Source organism: Phoca vitulina, unplaced genomic scaffold (genome assembly GCF_004348235.1).
Source record: "Phoca vitulina isolate PV1807 unplaced genomic scaffold, GSC_HSeal_1.0 scaffold29, whole genome shotgun sequence".
Taxonomy (NCBI): Eukaryota; Metazoa; Chordata; class Mammalia; order Carnivora; family Phocidae; genus Phoca; species Phoca vitulina.
The window spans coordinates 17,830,695-17,851,454 of record NW_022589732.1 but is presented as its reverse complement, the minus strand read 5'-3'; the positions used below and the strand labels follow the sequence as shown (position 1 = coordinate 17,851,454).

General features: G+C 52.6%; 1 protein-coding gene across 3 annotated transcripts in view; it reads left to right on the top strand.

The window, feature by feature from the left end:
• Nucleotides 1–20,760, top strand: part of DLG5 (discs large MAGUK scaffold protein 5) — a 218,555-nt gene that overhangs the window by 61,375 nt on the left and 136,420 nt on the right. For all 3 annotated transcript variants that reach the window (XM_032423550.1, XM_032423551.1, XM_032423549.1), the window contains exons 4-8: nucleotides 1,471–1,614; nucleotides 2,319–2,502; nucleotides 13,065–13,324; nucleotides 14,517–14,829; nucleotides 19,643–19,827. In XM_032423550.1, the coding sequence (XP_032279441.1) occupies nucleotides 1,471–1,614; nucleotides 2,319–2,502; nucleotides 13,065–13,324; nucleotides 14,517–14,829; nucleotides 19,643–19,827 (1,086 nt within the window). The remainder of the gene's footprint in view (nucleotides 1–1,470; nucleotides 1,615–2,318; nucleotides 2,503–13,064; nucleotides 13,325–14,516; nucleotides 14,830–19,642; nucleotides 19,828–20,760) is intronic.

Genomic DNA, 20,760 nt, shown 5'->3' with positions numbered 1-20,760 from the left:
GCATGTCTGTGTGCGTGTGTGCATGTCTGTGTGCACGTCTGTGTGTGCACGTCTGTGTGTGTGTGCACGTCTGTGTGTGCACATCTGTGTGCGTGTGTGTATGTCTGTGTGTGTGCACGTCTGTGTCTGTGTGTGCACGTCTGTGTGTGCACGTCTGTGTCTATGTGTGTGCATGTCTGTGTGTGCACGTCTGTGTGTGCATGTCTGTGTGTGTGTGTGTGTGTGTGTACGTCTGTGTGTCTGCACGTGCCTCTCCTCACTGCTAGTTACGTGTTCCCATGTTCATTGTTCCCTGCCACGTGTGCGTTTTAGGAGGGTATATTCCACCTGGCTTCTATGTGGTTTTGGAGAAAATCTTTGATCACTTCTTTTGTTGGGATTTAGAGGTGGATACCAAGTCCATGGTGGGGGCGAAGGGAAGGTCTTTCCCCACCTGCCCCATCCAGGAGGGCTTCATGGAGGAGGAGGGATAGAGTCTGATTTGTCCTTCTAGGAGGTGCTGGTAGGGGTTCTGAGGGGAGGGGGATTGCCTTTAGGAGCATCAGGCGTGTGAGTGCCTCGTCCTGAGGAAGTTCCTCTGGGGTGATGTCAGGCCTGCAAAGGTGGTCCCCTGAGGTTACTTTGACGAAGATCTGGTCCTCAGCACAGAGGCAGGGCCCGTGGAGACATGGTGTGCTAGAGTGCCTGTTGTCCAATGCCTGCCTCGTGTCCCCGAGGCAGAGCGAGGGGTCCCCCAGAGACTGACGGCTGGCCGAGCCTGCAGCGTTTGCTGTCTGGCCACCCACAGAGCAGGGTTACCAAGGCCAGCTGGAGGCCTGGTTCTCACCCTGGAGCATGCACCGGAATCAGCAGCGGGCTTGTTAAAGCTCAGGTTGCTGGTTAGCCCTCCCTCCCTCCCACGTGTCTGATTCAGGAGTTCTGGGGCTGACCTGAGGATTTGCACTTCTGACACTTTCCCGGGTGAAACTAATGCTGCAGGTCTGGGAACCCCACTCTGAGAAGCAGTGCTCTGGGCCAGTGTCCTCACCAGTGGCTGCACACCAGAACCCCCAGCCTGGTGTCTGGGTCATACCCCCAAGGATGCTCATGGAACTGGGCTGGGCCTTGGTGTTTTGATTATCCCAAGATTGACAGTCGCTTTCCTAAAAAGAGGAGAAGCTTCCTCACAGGTTTCTGGGGGGCCCACTGTGGGTGAGGGCCTGCTGCACGGCCTCCCTGGGAGCTGCTAGAGAATAAGACAGTACCTTTGAGCTCTCCAGGCCCGAGCAAGGAGCCCATGTGGCCATGGCCCTCCATGCCAGGGATCCTGTGGGTCTGGGGAGGCCAGGATGTCCGAGTTAAACAAGTGCCAGGTGGTTGGGGTGCATAGGAGACCAGTGTCCGGGGACACTGGGCTGGAGGCTCCCCGGGCAGAGACATCCCTGTCCGAGTGATCCCAGGGCGTGTGTTCACTGCCGCGCTCTGGGTCAGGCCCTACCACAGGCTGAATCCTGACTACGAGAGGCTGAAGACCCAGTGCGTGCGGGCCATGTCGGACCTGCAGAGCCTGCAGAAGCAGCACACCAGCGCCTTGAAGAGGTGCGAGGAGGTGGCCAAGGAGACCGACTTCTACCAGTGAGTGGGCCTGCCGCATGGCACTCAGTGGGCCTCCAGCAAGTGGGGTTGGGTCTTTGGGTCTCAGGTTTTCTAAGTGCAGGCTGAGATGTGAACCCTTCCCACCAGCTAGTGACAGCTTCGGAAGCAGAGCTGGTAGGAAAGGGATCAAAAATTAGGCGGTAGGGTCTACGGCCACACCACCCTGAACGCGCCCGATCTCGTCTGATCTCGGAAGCTAAGCAGGGTCGGGCCTGGTTAGTACTTGGATGGGAAAATTAGGCAGTAGGCCAGGCAGATGGCTGGCCTCCTGGGTCACTGTCCAAGGGCTTTGCTGCAGCTCCTGCGGTAGGAGAGGTGGATGGGCCTGTTCCCCTTTGGTCTCCTGGGGCCCCTCTGAGGGTACTGACCTGCCTTACCTGCCCACCTGCTGACCTTTGCCCATGCCTCAGTCCTCAGAGGTGCCAGGCCTGTACCAGGTAAGGGCTCGTCTCCTTGCCTTGGCCTTCATACGTGTGCCCTTTGCTATGAGGTTTTTAAAGATGGTTTGGTTCCTTCTGGCATTTGGCTGATACCAAGTTTTGGCCTGTCTCTGAGTGCTGCTGTCCTGGTTGCTGTGGGCTCCCATCGGGTGTACTGGGCCTACTGGGCCTGGAGGGGCTGTGGAAGGGAGCTGGCGGGGGTTGGAGGCTGGCTGCCGTTCACTGTGTGTATGGGGGTTGTAGCACACTCCACAGCCGGCTCCTGAGCGAGCAGACCCAGCTGAAGGATGACGTGGACATGCTGAGGCGGGAGAACGGACAGCTGCTGCGGGAACGTAACCTGCTGCAGCAGTCGTGGGAGGACATGAAGCGGCTCCATGAGGAGGACCAGAAGGAGATCGGTGACCTCCGGGCCCAACAGCAGCAGGTAGAGCCGGGCAGGGTGGCAAGGGGAAGACCAAGGTTGTGCATCCTCCTACCCGCTCATCCATCTACTCATCATCCATCCTCCTACCTCCATCCATCCTCCCACCTCCATCCATCCTTCCATCCATCATCTATCCTCCCACCTCCATCCATCCTTCCATCCATCATCTATCCTCCCACCTCCACCCATCCTTCCATCCATCGTCTATCCTCTCATCCATCATCCGTCCTCCCACCCATCATTCGTCCTCCCACCCATCATCCATCCATCCATCGTCTATCCTCTCATCCATCATCCGTCCTCCCACCCATCATTCGTCCTCCCACCCATCATCCATCCTTCCACCCACCATCCATCCTTCCACCCACCATCCATCCTTCCATCCATCATCCATCCTTCCATCTATTATCCATCCTTCCGCCCATCATCCATCCTTCCACCTCCCTTCCATCCTCCCACCCGTCATCCATCCTTCCACCCATCATTCATCTTTCCACCTCCCATCTGTCCTTCCACCCATCATCCATCCTTCCATGCGTCCCTCACCCACCCACCCATCATCCATCCTCTTACTCCCCTTACATTCTTCCACCCATTCACCCACCCACCTACCATCCATCCATCCACCCTCCTACATAGCCATGTGATCATTTAGTAAGTATTTTTGGAATGCCTAATGTGAGGCACTGGGATATCTGTGAGCAGACACTCTTGAACTCTGCAGTCCCATGGGGGAGACTAATGCTAGTCAATGATCACACAGATCTCTGTATCACTGTGAACGTTGCAAGGGCTATCAGGGAGGAGGTGCTATGCAGTGCTGTTCAGCGTGGAATAGGAATTTGACAGAGTAAGGGGACTTGTGGGTCTGTAGCTTCCTCCCTTTGTATGGGTCGTGTGAGCTCTTACAGATGGAGAGAAGCTTGGAAGTATTGAAGCCCTGTGCAGATAAGAGATGGAGTAGTTGTTGTTGTTAGTTTTTGGTGGGAGTGTGTCCTCTTCCTTTGCTCCTGGCTTGCATTGCAAGGTAGTTTCTTCGCTTTGCTCGGCTCTTGTTTCACATGGACAAAAGCATAGGAGTGGGCCAGTCAGTGAGAAAACTGGCTTGCTGTGAGTGCTGTTGGCCAGTTCTCCTCTTAAGCTCACAGATGGAACTGCCTGGGCTGACAGCAGGGGCCGAGGCCACGTCCTGTGTGCATAGATGGTTGCGTGTTTAGGGTGGGAAGGCAGTCCCAGTGAGCGGCAGAGCATCCTGAGCACTGCTGTAGAGCGTCCCCGTCCCCATCGAAATCATTTATGGCTCCCTGAGTTAAAGCAGGACTGTTGGGGCTTGCTCCACACAAAGCTCATATGGGACAATCCTTGCTCATCTGATCATGTAGCATGACATTATCTGTCTTGCTTTTTTTTTTTTCATTTACAATTTAAATTTTGTAATTTTAAATTCTATAAACTTACAGAAGAGTTGCAAGTACAGCCCAAAGAATTTTTACCCCTTGTCATTCCACAACAAAATGCCAACCTGTGTGCTTTTTAATAAACGAGGATATTCTCCTATATGACAGTAACACAAATATCAACATCAGGAAGGTAACATTGATACATAATACCATCTATTCATCAGACCCCAATTTGAGTCTTGCCAGTTGTATGAATTGTGTCTTTAATAGGAAAAGGATCCAGGCCAGAATAAGGCATTGCATGTAGCTGTCAGATCTCTTTGGTCTCCTCAAGCTGGAAGAGTTCCTCCAGCTTTGATTTACCTCATCTTGATGCGTCAGAAGATGCCAGTCCAGCCGTAGCATGTCCCTCCACCTGGATTTGTCTGATCTTGGTGGTTTGATTCCATTTGTGCATCTTGGGACTGTCATAGAAGTGATGTTGCCACCTTCTCAGTTGTCTTAGAGGTTGGGACTTGGTTGGTTAGGAGCTGCTACCGGTGATGTTCCCTTTGGTCACTTGATGAAGGTGATGTCTCCAGCCTTCTCTTCTGCAGAGTTACTTGTTTTCCCTTTGCCCGTCTGTCTCTATGTGGACTCATGATTTCCTGCTTTATTCAGCGGGTTGTGATTCATTGTGGCTGGCGGGAGCCCCTTCAAGATGCTTCTCTGACTTTTTGACAGGCCCTTCTCTCTCTTTGAACACTTTCTTGCTCTCTGGGAGATGTCGTCCCAGGCTCATTGCATTTCCTGCCCTTGCCCTGGGAATCAGCCATTTCTCCAAGGAGTCCTCATTCCTTTTAGTAGAGGATGGTACTTAGAAGCAAGATCTGAATGCCAGGTGTGCACATAGCTACTGGGGTATCGCTGCTCCCAAGCCGTGTCAGTAGCCAGAGTAGGGAATAGCTGAGTTTCCATGTCTCTTGTCTCTCACTCCCCCTCATGTATCTGGATATTCGATATGTAGCATCAATATTGAAAACCGTGAGTTTGCACTAACACTCCCAGTTCCAGTCCGACACCACAATACCATGGGTTCATTCTAGCTGCCTCCCTTTCTGTTTTTGTTGACTCCCTTTTACAGCGGTGGGAAACCACAGCGAGAGGCAGGGATGGCCCCAGCCGAGGGTTTGTGCACCTTCTCTGCCCAGGGCTGGGGGTGCCGGCTTTACCTCCCTGTCTTTACCTTCACCCCACCGTTTCCGGGCGCGTTTATTTATGGGCATTTTTCCACCCTGTCTAAATTTGGCTCAGCCTTCCGCCTTGGGTTTAGTTTGGATTTTACTTTTCTTTGAGTGATTTCTCATTTCAGGTGTGTTTCTGGCCCCATCTTAGCCTAAGGGAAGGCCCATGCCTTGCCAGAAAGTGGCGGAATGGGACTTTGTCAGGGCAGCAGACTTGACCTCATATGGTCGTCCTGGAGGATAGCTGATGTCGCACGTGGAGTGGTGGCGCCGTGTGCCTGCCTGAGTGTGTGCTCTCATCGCTGCTCTCGTTCGAGTCTCCTCAAGGCTGGGGTAAAATCGGCCCTCCTGGAGGATGTGGACTAGTAGCCGGAGCCCCCGCCCTGCTGCGGGGCCGTCAGACGGGGCAGTCCCTCTGCAGTCAGGTTGGGGCAGTTCCTGCAGCTGGGAACATGCAGTCCCCTTCCGACCCAGCAATCCCACTTCGAGGTGTGTACCCAAGAGAACTGCAGACAGCTGTTACACAGAAACCCGTAGTGTAAATGTCCGTAGCGGCGTCATTCACAGTAGCCAGAAAAGGGACACGGTCCAGATGTCCCATCGGCTGGCGAATGGATATGGACAGTGCGGTCTGTGCTCTACCGCGGAGCATTAACATCCAGCATGAAAACACGAGGCGGTGACTCCTGCTCCCACGTGGATGGACCTCGACAACTTTGTGCGAAATGAAAGAAGCCAGTCACAAAAGACCACACAGTGTCCGATTCCCCTTGTGTGACATGTCCGGAACGGGGCATTCCCTAGAGACAGAAGGTAGCCGAGGGCTTGTGTGGAGCAGGGGTCGGGAGGAGGGAGGGTGGGTGCTCATGGGCACGGGCTTCCTTTTGGGGGGGGATGATGACATTCTGGAATTATGCAGTGGTACTTACTGCACAACCTTGTGGATTTGCAACCTTGTAAATATACCAGCTCCACAGACTGCGGCACTTGAAAGGGCGAATTGTACAGTGTATGAATTATAGCTGGGGAAAAAGGACTCCGGTTATCCCCTCATCATAAAAAAATGTCTGCCCTCATGAGGCGTAAAGTTTCATGACCTCCCGTTCTCTGGCTGTCCCGAGGACTTTCACAGCTTGAACAAACATCCGGACTGAGATCGCTCTCTCCCTTCCCCCCCTTTCCTGTTCTTCCCACAAATGACATGGGACGGTCACTGCCCCTCCCTTCCAGCCCATGCCTCCTTCTCCTGTCCTTTCCTACAGCTGTGACCCTTGGGGGGCTAGTTTGTTACAGTGGTCAGTGAGTTTCCCCAGTTCTGTTCAGCTGGACCGGTGTCCCTTGGCAAGTGCCACCTTAGGATGGCACCGGGACAGGAGGCCGGCTGCCGCGGGGGCGAGGGCGGGGGTGAGGGGGCATCTCTGAGCTGCCAGGACCACCTGTTCTCCCCAGCCCGGGCCACCTCACCTTCACTGGGTCTGGGCCGGATGCCGGGCTGTGGAAAGCTCATTCCTGGATAGGCCAGCAGCAGAGGAAGCAGGGGAGCAGGGGACACGGGGGTGGCCACAGGTTTCCTCCCCACAGGGCCCGAGGGCAAAGGTTGACCTCGCTGGACAAGGCCGGTTTTGTTGCCTGGCCCCTCCCATGCCTTGTTCACTTGAAGAGGCCCTTGCAGGGTAAATGGTGCTGTTTGACTTGTGTGTTTGCTTGAGGGATTTGTGGGGCTCCCCAGCCCTCTGCATGATTTATTTCTCAGGAACTGAGGTGGCCCTGGCTGGTAGGGGCGCCACGGGCCTGGGGCTTGGGGCCCGGGCCCTCCCCCACTTTGCCTGTGTGCGTGCGTGTGTTTGTTAGCATGCGTATGTGGGGGGTGACTCGCAGCCTGGCAGCGCCATCTCCAGGTCCCTCAGTCAGAATGTGCCATCTGGATTCTTCTGGGGTGCTTCTGAAATGCCCAAGAGAGCCCGGGCAGAGATTGCCAAGCCTTGGTTGGGGGAGCAACATGGAGGATCCTTTTTCTTTTCTACTGTGATATGTATTCTTTGGTTAAAAAAGAAAAAATCTGCAAACAGCAGTGAAGTCACCCACCCCCACCTCAGCTTTTGGTGATTCGTGAAAGTTGACTTCTTTTTTCAGATATCCAGGAGAGGGGTTTCTGAGTTTCTGAAGGGCATGCTTCACACAAGCCCAGAGCGGAGAGTGTTTCTGACCAGTGCAGAGATGAGGGCCATTCTCTTGTTGGCTTCCTTGTGGGGCACAGCCAAGCTGCTCTGGCCTGCTGTGTGGATGGAACCAGACCCTCGCTTCCGGCCACTTCCTCCCTGGCCTCACAAGCTGGGGGAGTCATCTCTAAAGAATTCTATGCCTGCCTGAGATGAGAAGTTTACTGCCTGTCTCATTTTAGAATTCTCTGCCAAATTAGATAGTCTTGATCAGTTAAAATTCCATTAGCCTTGCTGGGAAGCTGAACGTGTGTGTGTGTGTGTGTGTGTGTGTGTGTGTGTGTGTAGGTTGAACTATCTAATAAGACCATAATCATCTGATTATAAAAAGGAAAAATTCTAAGCTAATAAATAGGATAGCTTTTCAGTTCTCCAGAGTTAACTGTGGCCATGATTTTTCCAAACTTCTTCAGAGGCTTTAATCACATTTGCCCACATTTTGAGTCCTGCTTGTAGAGAAAAGTCGAGAAGTATTTGGGGTCCCATGAGCCCTTTTTTTTTTTTTTAAAGATTTTATTAATTTATTTGACAGAGAGAGACACAGCGAAAGAGGGAACACAAGCAGGGGGAGTGGGAGAGGGAGAAGCAGGCTTCCCGCCAAGCAGGGAGCCCGATGCGGGGCTTGATCCCAGGATCCTGGGATCATGACCTGCGCTGAAGGCAGACGCTTAACGACTGAGCCACCCAGGTGCCCCTCATGAGCCTCTTTGAATGTCTGGATGCTGTCCTGTGGGAAAGGGATCCTTCTTCGTGACTAGGGCTAGAATGAGAACAAGAGGGTAGAAGTTGAGGAAGGTGGATTTCAGCTCATAGTAGGCAAGATCTGGTCCTGCGGAGTGTTCACCTGTGGGCAGGGCCATGGCCAGAACAACACAGGCTATTAGCCCGATGGTTCCAGGTCCCTTCTGATCCCAGATCCCACCACGTGAGATCTGGGTTGAGCATCAGAAGAGATTTCTGGGTCTGCTCTGGGGTTTTCCCTGACTGACGCTGTCTCCCCAGGAACTTGTGACCTATCCTGGCAGCCAGTTCACTGCCCTGGATTGTCATGCAGGCTCCAATCCAAGCTCCTCACGGTTGGGGCTTTTGGGGGACTGTCTCCCAAGGAAGAAAGGGCAAGCCATGGTGTAGATTCCAGATTCTGTTGTGGACCCGTGAAGATAGCAAGGCCCAAAATGAGGTGTTTGTGCTGTGTCAAGGCTGCCTTTATTTATTTATTTATTTATTTATTTTTAAAGATTTTATTTATTTGACAGAGAGATTGACAGCAAGAGAGGAAACACAAGCACGGGGGAGTGGGAGAGGGAGAAGCAGGCTTCCCGCCGAGCGGGGAGCCCGATGAGGGGCTCAGTCCCAGGATCCTGGGATCATGACCCAAGCCAAAGGCAGACGCCCAACGACTGAGCCACCCAGGCGCCCCAAGGCTGCCTTTAGAACTATTTCTTTCTTAATGAAGCTCAGAAGATTTGGCAACTGCGGGAGAGCATTCGACCGGGCTACCCAGGGTTGCCACCTAGTGGGCAAGACCGAGACTGGCAGCAGGGCCTTTGCTCTGCAGAAACCAGTCCGTGCCTTTGGAGCCAGTGGGGTTCTCACCTGGCTTAGGGGATGTGCAGAGTTTAAAACATTTGAAGTGATTTGTTTTTTTATTTTTTAAAAAAGATTTTATTTATTCATTTGAGAGAGAGACAGAGACAGAGAGCAGAAGCAGAGGGAGAGGGAGAAGCAGACTCCACTGAGCCGGAAGCCCGACACGGGGCTCGATCCCAGGACCCTGAGATCATGACCTGAGCCAAAGGCAGGCGCTCAACTGACTGAGCCCCCCAGGCGCCCCTTGAAGTGATTTTTAATTGGAATGTTTGAGGTACTGTCCACAAGTCGGGGCAATCCAGTCTAGAAGCTGGACCTTTTTCAGACACGGGTAGAGACACTGATTGACCCAGAAATCAGGAGAACTCTCCATTCGCTGTTTGTGTCCTGGGCACATGTGGGCGTGGGTCCTTGTGGGACGCCTCTATACGCTGTGGGCCCTGCATCGGATGATGTGCTTGGTGTCCTTCAGCCCTCACTGTCTGCACCTGGAGACATTCAGCTGTCCTCACTTTGTCCTGGACTTGGGCTCAGTTCTTACTCGGTGATTTATGGAAAAGAATAATGTTATATTCCCATGCCACAACATACAGGAAAGATATTCCAAGTAGTTTAAAGATTTAAATGTGAAAAGTAAAACTGAAACTTTTTAGAAAAAAAAAATAGAGAATCTTCATGATCTCAAGGTAGGAAGGAGCTTCTTAAATAGAACAACCAAAGCCCAAACCATAAAGGAAATGATCGATAGATTTTACTGTATCAAAATGGGAAACTTTAATATAACATAAGACACATATTGGGAGAAGATTTTGTAATAAATACAACTGGGAAAGGATTAGTACCTGGAATTTAAAACTAAGTCGTATAGGAAGAAAGGAAGAGAGAAAGGAGCAAGTGGGGAAGGAGGGAGGAAGGAAAATCAAGGGATGCGGCCAGGCAATTCATAGAAGAGAAAATGTGTATAGTCAGTAGGAGTCATAAGGAGAGTTGCTCTCTCTAGTAATTGGGAATGCAAGTTAAAAGAGCCCTTATTTGTCTATGAGATTGGCAATACTATTAAAGAAAAATCTGACTTTCACAATAGCCAAGAGGTAGAAACAACCCATGTCCTTTGACAAATGGATGAACAAAAAGCAGTACATACATACACTGGAATATTCATCTTTAAAAAGGAAGGAAATTCTGTCACATACTACAGCATGGATGAACCTTGAGGACATTATGCTAAAGGAAATAAGTCACAGAAAAAGAAACACTGTATGATCCCATTTGTCCGAGGTACTTGGAGTCGTCAGATTCAGAGACAGAAAGTACAGAAGGGGGCTTGGGGGGTGAATGGGGAGTTGTTGTTTGATGGGGACCTAGGTGCAGTTTTGCAAGATGGAAGAGTTCTGGCGGTGGGTCGCACAACAGTATGAATGCACGAAACGCTACTGAAACGGACACGTAAAATGTAAGAAATGGTGAAGACCGTGATGGAGACCAGGGACACGTCCACCAAACAGAAAAAGAATGTGCGGGGCGCCTGGGTGGCTCAGTTGGTTAAGCGACTGCCTTCGGCTCAGGTCACGATCCTGGAGTCCCTGGATCGAGTCCCGCATCGGGCTCCCTGCTCGGCAGGGAGCCTGCTTCTCCCTCTGACCCTCCCCCATCTCATGTGCTCTCTCTCTCTCTCTCATTCTCTCTGTCTCAAATAAATAAATAAAATCTTTAAAAAAAAAAAAAAAAAAAAAAAAAAAGAATGTGCGATGTGCTCATGTAGTGAAATCCTGCCTGGCATTACTTCCCTGCGTCTCCAGCGCAGCATGGAATTAAAGGAGCGTTAGAAACATTTACCAGTACGTAGGTGGTATAAATAGAAGGTTGTGCATGGGAATGGGTGGCAGCAAATTGAGGGGAGTGATCCATTCTGGAGGGGACGAGAGGATAAAAGGAGGATGCGGTGGGGGATTTAGGGACAGCTGAAGTGGTTTATTTCTTTGGAGAGCAATTTGAGACATGTGACAAGAAAACCAGGATTAGAGCTAGGCGGCAAGTACTTAAAATCTTGTTATATTATGTGCGCTGCTTTTCTGTATGTTTGGAATATACTCTACTGTTTTTTTTTTTTTTCAGAAAAAGACTCTAGACGGTAGAGTGGGCTTAGTGGTTTTCTGACGATTTCACAATGTACAGTTCTGATCTGCCACAGTGAAAGCATTTTTACAAAACAGTGAAGGTTTTAACTGCCCGAGGAACCTATGTACTGCTTTTTAAAATGGGTTTGTATTTCAGTATCCTTGCCTTGTAAGATAAGATTGCCTTTGAAGGGAAGAGTTTTGCTAAAAAAAGAGAGAGAGAGAAGAAAAAGGGAAAAATACTGCCTGCCCTGACTGAGCTGATTTCTGGGGTACCCTTCATCTGCAGCAGTCTGTACTGTCTTACTTTTAGTCTTAAGAGTAAAAGTCTTACTTTTACATGTCCGTTTCAGTAGTGTTTCATGCATTCATAATGTTGAGCTAGTGCTTAGGTCTTAGAGGAATAGACTCCCTTTCCGTGTCTCTGTGATTTTGACTTTTAGCTCTTTCTTGTTCATCGTCTTTACTGAGGGTGAACCCTCCCTTCAAAGGGAGTATTCAGTAGTCCTAGGTTCTGGATCTCGGGGCTGCAGAAATCTGATAACTCAGGGTCCATGCTGAATAAGCAGATGATTCCTGGCCTGTTGCAGTTGGAACGGTTAAGCAAGCTTTTCTGGTTGAGTCCTATCATTTGAGGAATAAAGAAACCGAAACCCAGAGATGTGGAGTGACCCACCCAAGGGCTCAGATCCCCTGAGGTGCTTAGCAGAAGTCAGCAGGCCCCTGGCAACCAAATAACTCGTTTTGTTTTTTATTCTTGAGAGCAGCACCTTGAGTGAACTTCAGTATCTGTGATTCGGAGTAGAATACTGTCTTGCTTAAAACCCTCCCATGGCTCCCGTCTCATTCAGGATACAGTCTTTGTTTGCCGTGAGCCTTGAAGTTGTGTGCCCACTCCTGCAGCCTCATTTCGAATCCACTCCTTGTTCATTGGGCTCTGACTGGAGCCCTGCCCTCCTCTTTGTGCCTAGAACATGTGTGGTGGTTCTTGCCTCAGGGCCTTTGCACTTGCTCACCGCTTTGTGCCCTAACTGCTGTTCTTCATTTGCATCCAAATTCAGAAGTCAGCGTCTTAGAGAGGCCTCCTTAAGCCTTAGGCCTTCTATCTTTTCTCAATAGCCCTTATTATGCTCTGAAGTTATTTTATTATTTTTATCTCTCTTTCTCTTTACCTGTCTACCTACCTGTCTCTGTGTGTTTGTATCCTTGCATGAGGATAAAAGGTCCACAAGCCACAGTCTTTATGTGTCCTGTCCAACATCACCAGCATCTAGAGTATATTAGATACTGGTATTGGGGGTCCTCAACACCTCCCCCAGGTTTGGTGATTTGCTAGGAGGAGTCACAAGACTCAACATATAATCATACTCAGGGCCAAAATTTATTTCAGCGAAAGCACACAAAGCAAAATCCACAAAGGGAAGAGGTGCATGGAGCGAAATCCAGAGGAAAGCAGGTGCAAGTTTCCAGGAGTCCTCCGCTGTGGAGTCACATGGGACACACTTCTTCTGTCATTGAATTGTGACCTACTCCCGGCCCAGGGATTTTACTGGGCTCCTGCCTCCCGGGCACCCTCTGCCTAGCATGTACTGAAATTCTAGACTCCCAGAAGAAAGCTTGTGCTTAGCCTAAGCCACACTGTTCGTCCAGTCCAGGCACCAGGAGCCCCTCTGACCACTTGAGGAGCGTTTTACCTGAGTGTCAGGAACCTGCCATTCAGGTTCCCGGATGCCAGCCAAAGGTCAACTTGTAAGCAGGCCTTTCTTAGGATAGAAGTCTCGGGCCCGCTTCAGTAACTCCTTTCTGCACACTTAAGAAATATTTGTGAATGAGTAAATTGACCAGTATGACGGCAGGGCCTTTGGAATCAGACCTCAAGACTCCTGAAGGCCTGAAGGTGTGGCCTCCCCTCCTTTGTCAGCAATACTATCCCCAGACGGACTGACGAGAGTGGTGCGTCTGTCCTTCCTCCTGTCTTCAGGCCCTTGGTAAGTGTGACGCTCTGATCCCCAGGTGTTGAAGCTCAACGGGTCATCAGAGATTCTCAATAAGCTGTACGACACGGCCATGGACAAGTTGGAGGTGGTCAAGAAGGACTATGATGCCCTGCGGAAGAGGTACAGCGAGAAGGTCGCCATCCACAACTCCGACCTGAGCCGCCTGGGGCAGCTGGAGGAGGAGAACCAGCGTCTGCTGAAGCAGGCCGAGATGCTGACGCAGCAGAGGGACACGGCCATCCAGCTGCAGCACCAGTGTGCACTCTCCCTGCGGAGGTAAGAGTCGCCCCGCCGCCCTGCTCCTGCACAGGGAACGGCCACAGGGCCGAGTGGGCCGCCGTTGCCTTAGGACCCACTGTCCTTTAGGGGCTTACTGTTATCTGCAAGGCTCCCCCCACTTCCAGGGGGTTGGCGGGGGGGGAGGGGCAAATGGACTGTGCCTTTTCAGGCAAAAAAATATTTTTGGAACATTTGGGAAACATTTTGTTGGCACTCGGTGTGGCTTGGGAATTGTGCTCCTTCCTGCCATCCGAACAGCTCTGGTGTGTTCTGCTCACCCTGTTTCTTAGGTCTCCCCACAAGCCTCTTCCCTCTGTGTCACCCACCCGCCCAGCAAATAGGAGAGTTAATTGTCCTAGGCATTGTTCCCTCTAAAATTTCATTTTTTTTTAAAGGTGTATATGATCTAGGGAAGTGACCCATGCCCTCAAACAGTGTTTGGTAAGGTGTATTCCTATGGAACACCAGTCCCCTGGAGCTTTCACTGGTGTCCTATGCAAGGTGTTCTCTGGATGTAAAAAGGATTAAGAATTGCTGAGTTACACTCAGACAGGTGTCTGCACTGCAGGACTTCTCAGAGCCTTCCCTCTGGGACTCTGCACTAGCCACTCCAGGAGGGGACACAGTGTTTCCCAGTGTAGGCCATCAGAGAACACACATTCTTTTTCAGTGGAGTTCCGTGAAGAGTTGGTATTCTAAAGAACACGCGTTCAGAAATGCTGGTGGAGAGCTGCGGGTTCTGACTTGCAGGGTTGCCTGTGTGGAAGGTGCCTCCCGGCCTGGAAGGGCTGAGCTGTCCTCTTGCGCCAGTCACCCACACCCAGGCCTTATCGTCTGCATCTGGGAAATGAGGTGGTCAGACTAAATGATCGTTAAGGCCATGTTTATTTCTTATATGCTGTGTTTCTAGCGTTGTTTTGTTTTTATTCTTAAAAAAGAATGTAGCTTGACTGTGGAAGAAATACACTGTTATTTCCAGTACAGCAGAAGGCATGAAGTCCTCAGATCAACTTGTGGTATCTGTAGAAGGCTGAGAAAAATTCCAGGTCCAGGGGCACCGGCGCCCCGTGACTTCCCTCTCTCAGACGTGCGGATGACCTCACTCGAAACTTCATGCTCGAGTGTCCAGGACAGCAGCGCTGCCTGGGCGGGTCCCCACCCCCACGTCCCAGCTGCCTCTCTCCCCCAGGTTTGAGGCGATCCACCATGAGCTGAACAAGGCCACGGCCCAGAACAAGGACCTGCAGTGGGAGATGGAGCTGCTGCAGTCCGAGATGACCGAGCTGAGGACCATGCAGGCAAAAATGGCAAAGGAGTCGGAGAAGTACAAGGAAGAGCGGGATGCGGTGTACAGCGAGTACAAGCTCATCATGAGCGAGCGCGACCAGGTCATCTCCGAGCTGGACAAGCTGCAGACCGAGGTGGAGCTGGCCGAGTCCAAGCTCAAGAGCAGCACGTCCGAGAAGAAGGCGGCCAGCGAGGAGATGGAGGCCCTGCGGCAGGTGCGCAGGGGGGCGGCTGGCCTCCTGGCCTCTGGGAAAGCGGCGTGAGTAGGGCTGTGGTGGCCGCGCTGTCCACATTGGCAGAGCGGATGGCTTGTCCTGTTAGGCCTGCACGCTGGGTTATCGAGTGCCCCCTGGGTAGCTGCTGAGCTCACACTTGGGGCCCAGCTCCAGTGTGGGCTGCAGGGCTTGCAAAGGGAAGTCCAGCTGTGGGCAGGGCCTTGGAGCTTACAGCGACACAGGCAAGTCAGATGACACACACAGACATGCATGGACTCCGCGCATGGACACCCCACACCCAGCCCTTGGTTAAGTGATCGTAGATCAGCCTTGTGCTGACGGTCAGTGCACATCTCAAAGACTTGCTCATTGGGAAGCAAGAGCCCAAGGCCAAGTGCCCAAAGCCATCAATACCTTTGGCCTTGTGAATGCAGAAGAGCACCCTCAGGGATGCCACACACACTGCCCCCACCGCGCCAAATAGCTGAGGAGTCTGCTCTTTAAAGGTCTGGGCTCCTGCTGGGAAGATGTACTAGGCTGAGCCCAAGGCCCTTCTAAAGCCTTGCTCCCTGGGGAACATGCCTCCAGGGTCAGGGGCTGGGGTCAAGTGGCATCAGAATCGGGCCACTAAGCTTGACTCCTGAGTGATCAGCAAGGAGTCTCTTTCCTACCTGAGCCACTTTGGCCTCATTGCTGACATGATTTCCCCCAAGTCCAGGTGTGCCCTGCTGGGGCTTGTATGGGCTCGTGGAGTCCTTCTATTTGAGATTCCCTTCCCGTCCTGTTGGTTGGTGCTGTGGCTCACCTTAGAACTGCTGAAATTGATCGCAGCAGACTTTTTTCCCACTGAAATAGTCCTCCACTCCTGCCTCTTCATTCTGCTTGCTCTGCAGGTCAGTTACAATGCAGCTTTTAAGACTGGTCTGTGAGAAGTGAAAAGCAAGGTGTTAAAGGTCAGGCAGGTAGGCAGGGGGGCAGCGTGCATTAGACTGTTGCGGCAGAGCCCTTGGGACTAAGCCCGAGGCAGGGCTGATGCCCGAGGGGTGACTGGGGCCTGTGAGTCTCTCTGCAGACAGTGATGCCTCCTTATGCCCAGGCAGTGCTCGGGGCCATGGGAATGCAAGGGACAAGGGCTGTGCTTGGAGAGTGGCACTCCTCAGTTATGGGACCTCTTGCCTCTTTGGGCCTCGGTTTCCTCATCTACAAAATGGACACGAGAGCAGTGCCTCACGGGGTAGCTGGGACCGTAGTTGTTTACTTTATCGTTAAGATGATGGTTATGCCCATCCAAGTCTCACTGCCCTGTTAGGATCGGAGTGAACCCTATGAAATTGTTTCTGTAGGCAAAAGGGGGCCAAATAAGAGCGATTTCATACAAGGGGAGTGAGACTTCTCCAGACCTTGAAGGAGAAACCCTCGTGAAAAGGAATAGGAGCATGATGAGGGCATTTTTAATAAGCAAAGATAAAAGTATTAGAACATGGTCATCGTCCTAGAGAAACCATCCCCTCATTTTTACATTTCGACAACTGAGAGCTGAATTGTTGGGGAAAATGTCAATATTAAATAAGGAAAACAAAACGGTGAAGCAGCAAACTGTGAGTCAGTCACTAAACGACACAGTCAGGGAGAATGTGTGACCCGCTGAGAAGGTGCTAGGCCAGCAGCCCTTGGGTTCTGGAGGTTCACCGTGCTCGGTGGCGGCGTGGAAGGGCTCCGGGCCTCCCACGGCGCTGGCAGCTGAGGGGGTCTGTCGTGTGTCCCCCCCAGGACCCCCCGCCTTTTCCCAGCACTCCGCATGCCCTTCCGCCCGGAGCTGGTTTCCGGGCCTTCGCAGGGGGCATTGGCTGGGTGTCAAGTGTGCCTGTCAGCTGAGGCAGGAATCTCGTCTAGGCACCGTTCCGAGTCAGCAGGCCAGAGCGGAGAAGCCCTGCTCCCACCCCGGCAGCTTCCAGAGCTGAAACCCTCGGCTCCTTCTCGAGTTTGTCTGGCTTCTCAGACAAGACCACGCCCCACCTGGCCAGAGGAGGCCACGTGTGTGGCCTTGGTCGTGCTAGCCCTGAGGTGTGGTTGGAACGAGGCCCCTTGGGATTGACCTCATCTCTCTCCAGCAGCCGCCTCATGGTGGGGTCCGCTGAGGTGGGCCTTCCAGCCAGGCTGCCTCCCTGATCTCGCAACTGCCTTCATTCTGCTCAGCTAAGGAAGTGGTTCTTTTCTTTCTGACAGACCGTGCATCCTCTACACTCTTCCCTTCTCTTTGCTCCTCCCTCTTTCCTCTCTCACCACCCTCTGCCCTCTCCCCCCTCTTCTCTGGAGTGGGTTGTGGTGAAAAAAGGGCTTCAGGGGGCCTGTCTGGGTCTTTGCCTGGCTCTGGATGCTGCCCTCTCTCCTGCTTCCCCCTCCCCGAATGGGCATGTCCACGGGAGCTTCCCCGTCTAGGGCCCCTGTCCCAGCCTCTGGCCACTGGCAACCGGGTGCGGTGAGGACTCACTGCCTTCGGGAGGGCGGAGGGACTACCTGGGCAGCTGGTGTCTGCCCCTGAGAAGCTGTGGGGCATCACTGCCTGACTCAGAGGTTCTTCCAGATAACAAGTTATGTCCCAAGACCAGCGTCTCCACCAGAGCTCCTGTCCCACGTCCTCACCTTCCTCCTGGCCCTGAATGCAGCTGTACCTCTGACGTCCGTGCTGTTGGTGGAGCTGAGCTCGGGCCGCGTGTGAGGGAGGGAGTACTGTTGGAGGTGGAGGACAAGCAGCAGGGGACCAGGAGGGCATTCCAAGAACATTCCCACATCTGGGGAGGGCTGTGAGATACTGCCCGGCTAGAAGAGACGGGCGTGCTCAGGGAGCACCGCCCTCTCCCTGGGACCCTGGTGTGCCTCTGCGGGGTCATTCTCCTTGGCTTTGGTGCCTGGGCCGGGTGAGTGTCTCATGAGCACCGGTCCCTGGCTTCCCGAGCCTGCGGCCCCCGGATCACCCACGGCGGACGGAAGGAGATCTCGGGTGGTGCTGTTGCAGATTAAGACCTGCCACTTGGAGATAGCACAGTGTAGAGGAGGAAGCACTGAAGCAAGAATCGGGGGACCTGGAATGGAGTTCAGCTCCCCACTAACGGGCGGGGCCTAGGCCAGTCACTTCCTGGGCCCTGAGCATCCTCATCCGTGTTATCAGGATCTCCGCTCCCAGTTCTACTGTGCCTTTACGATGCCCCGTTGTTCTTCTCCCCTCTCAGTAAAACGAAGTCTTGTACTTCTTGTGTTTCTCATCTGGAAACGGTGTTTTGGGAGTGACTTCATTTTGGGGACCAACTATGGGGGTGGGGGAGGTGGGGAGGGGAGAGCGTGGGAGCTGCCTAGCTCTGGTGCTGACCTCTCATGCCCCCTTGTGGCCCTCACCTGGAGATGCTTATCCGGGGCCAAGTGGAAAGACCTTTCAGTGGAACCACATGGTAACACTTTCCAAATATAAAACTGTATTAATATATTATAGAACACTGAGTAAAATGTAAATTTAAATAAATGTTATCATTAAACCTATTCTTTATCATAATAAATTCTTGACACCTTTAATAATAATAATCGGTTCTCAAAAAATAGCAAACTGAGCAAACCCCCAACGCTACATGAAAGGGGGAAAAAATCAGAACGGAAATAATTTGAATTGATCTTGAGAAATGTGGGATGTGAGCCGAGTGCACCAGCCACTGTCACTCTGGAGTTAAGGTGTACTTTCTGGGCAGACTTTTCTCCAGCTCCTACTGACTCTTGACTCTACTTGAGAGATGCAGGGTGGTTGTAAGGTGACTCCGTATTTTCCTCTGTCTCCCCCTTCCTCGTCTCTTGGCTTGAACCGCTGGGATCTCTCTGAGAGCACCTGAGCAGAGGTGGCGTGTCGGGCTCGCTGTGACAGGTGGGCCGTGGCTCCAGCAGGGGCCTACTTGCTGTGTTTCTCTTCCTTCTTCCTACTGCTCAGAGGTGGGGGTCCCCGGCACGCACATAGCAGAGCCTGTTCCTCTTGTGTCCTGTTCGTGTTTTGCCTCTGAAAGCGTTTGAGCAGAAGCGGGAATGCCTCCTGCAGTAGATGCTCCCTTTGTTATTTTCCCCGCGTCGTCTAAGGATTCTCAAGGCGCAGAGGGACCTTTTCCCTATGAGTGCTTCCGAGAGTTGGATTTGAAAGGGTAGCCAAGCATGTAATGCTTTGGGATGTGTCAAGATGCAAATGTATCAGATTTCAGCTTTTTAAACAAACTGAGACACACAGGACTTCACCAGCAAAAATACTGGTGTATTTTCAGATTTAAAAATAACTCTGTATGCCAGAGCATAAAAATGAGTATTGCAGACCCAGGGGGTTGGGAATCATCATGATTGATGTCTGCACCTTTCACTGCATTCAGGCCTTGTGTCGTTATGTTTTGACGGGAGAGCTCTTTAGAGAGACGAGGTGGGCTGTCTAAGATAGGAGCATGCGAGTGGCAGGGAGGAGCCTGGGACAAGCGTTCCGGGGGAGGCGTTCTACCTGGGCCACGGAGACTGAGGCTGAGGAGGGGCTAGGGTTCTGGGACAGGCTCTGCAGGGCCGGGAGAGTTTGGACAGGACCTTACCTAGTGTCATTAGGTGTCTTGAGTGTGTCTTGAGGTAGTCCCAGGGGGTGCAGGCGTAGCAGGGGTGTGTTGGGATGGGCTCAGGCTAGGATCCTGTGTTGCCCTCCATCCGGCTCCGGAGGGTTCGGCCCCAGCCCCCACACCAGCTAGAGGGCACTTCTGGACCAGTAGGCTCAGTAACCACCCCTCTGCTTACCCCTTGACCCCACTAGATCAAAGACACAGTGACAATGGACGCGGGGAGAGCCAACAAGGAGGCCGAACTCCTTCGAAAGCAGTGCAAGGCTCTGTGCCAGGAGCTGAAGGAAGCCCTCCAGGAGGCGGACGTGGCTAAGTGCCGGCGGGACTGGGCCTTCCAGGAGCGGGACAAGATCGTGGCAGAGCGGGACAGCATCCGGTACGGGGAAGCCCTGGGCTGGCATGGGCTCGTCTCCCCGTGCCGCACTGGGTCGGTGGGGAGGGTCAGAATCACTTGCCACGTGTCCTGATAAGATGGGAGTGACCTCGTTTCGTCTCTTCTCACCTGAGCCTTGCTCCATCGAGTTAGAGGTGCCCATTATGTCTCTACTTCCCTTTTCATTTCACCCTCGATGTCTGCATGTGCACTGTGTCTGGATGAGACCCTCCCCCTGCCATGAAATGGTGCAAAGACAGGTTTCTTTCTTAGGGGACTTCTGATGAAATGGACATACCAAGAATGCATTCTTTCAGTTGTTATTCTGTGGGCACCTACTGTGTGCCAGGATCTTAGGTCCCTCTTACAAGGAGACCCTGGGAGAGAAACAACCTCCAAGGCTCCCAGACGGGTGTGATGCCCCCGCGGGGCCAGTGCTCGGGGGGCCACGGGCAGCTTTATTGGACAGGGCAGCAGGGGAGGGAGATAATATGGATGGTGAATTCCAGGGCCACGGTCACAGCTGTGATGGGGGCATGCAGGGGCGGGGCAGGGGGTGGGGGAACAGGCGGGGAAGTGTCCCTGGAAAGCATGACCTTCAAGTTAGAACCTAGGCCTGAGTGGGATTTTTCCAGGTGGAGGGGGGATGGACATGGCCATGAACAAAGGCATGTGGTGTGCCCGGGGCAGGGGCATGCTTGTGGACTTGGGAGTTACAGGAGAGGCGGCTGACAGGGTTCCTGAGGGCAGGCTGTGGGGGCCTCGAGAAGGAAGCCCTCAGTATAGTCTTGATTTTTGGCTGGGGGAGAGCCATGAGGGTTTGTGGTGGTGCTTGTGATTTTCAGAAAGATCCCTTGTGGTTATCGGGAGGAGAGACCACTATCTAGGAGGTGAGGGTTCAGGGTGGAGGGGATTGGGGGCTATGGAGAGGTGGGG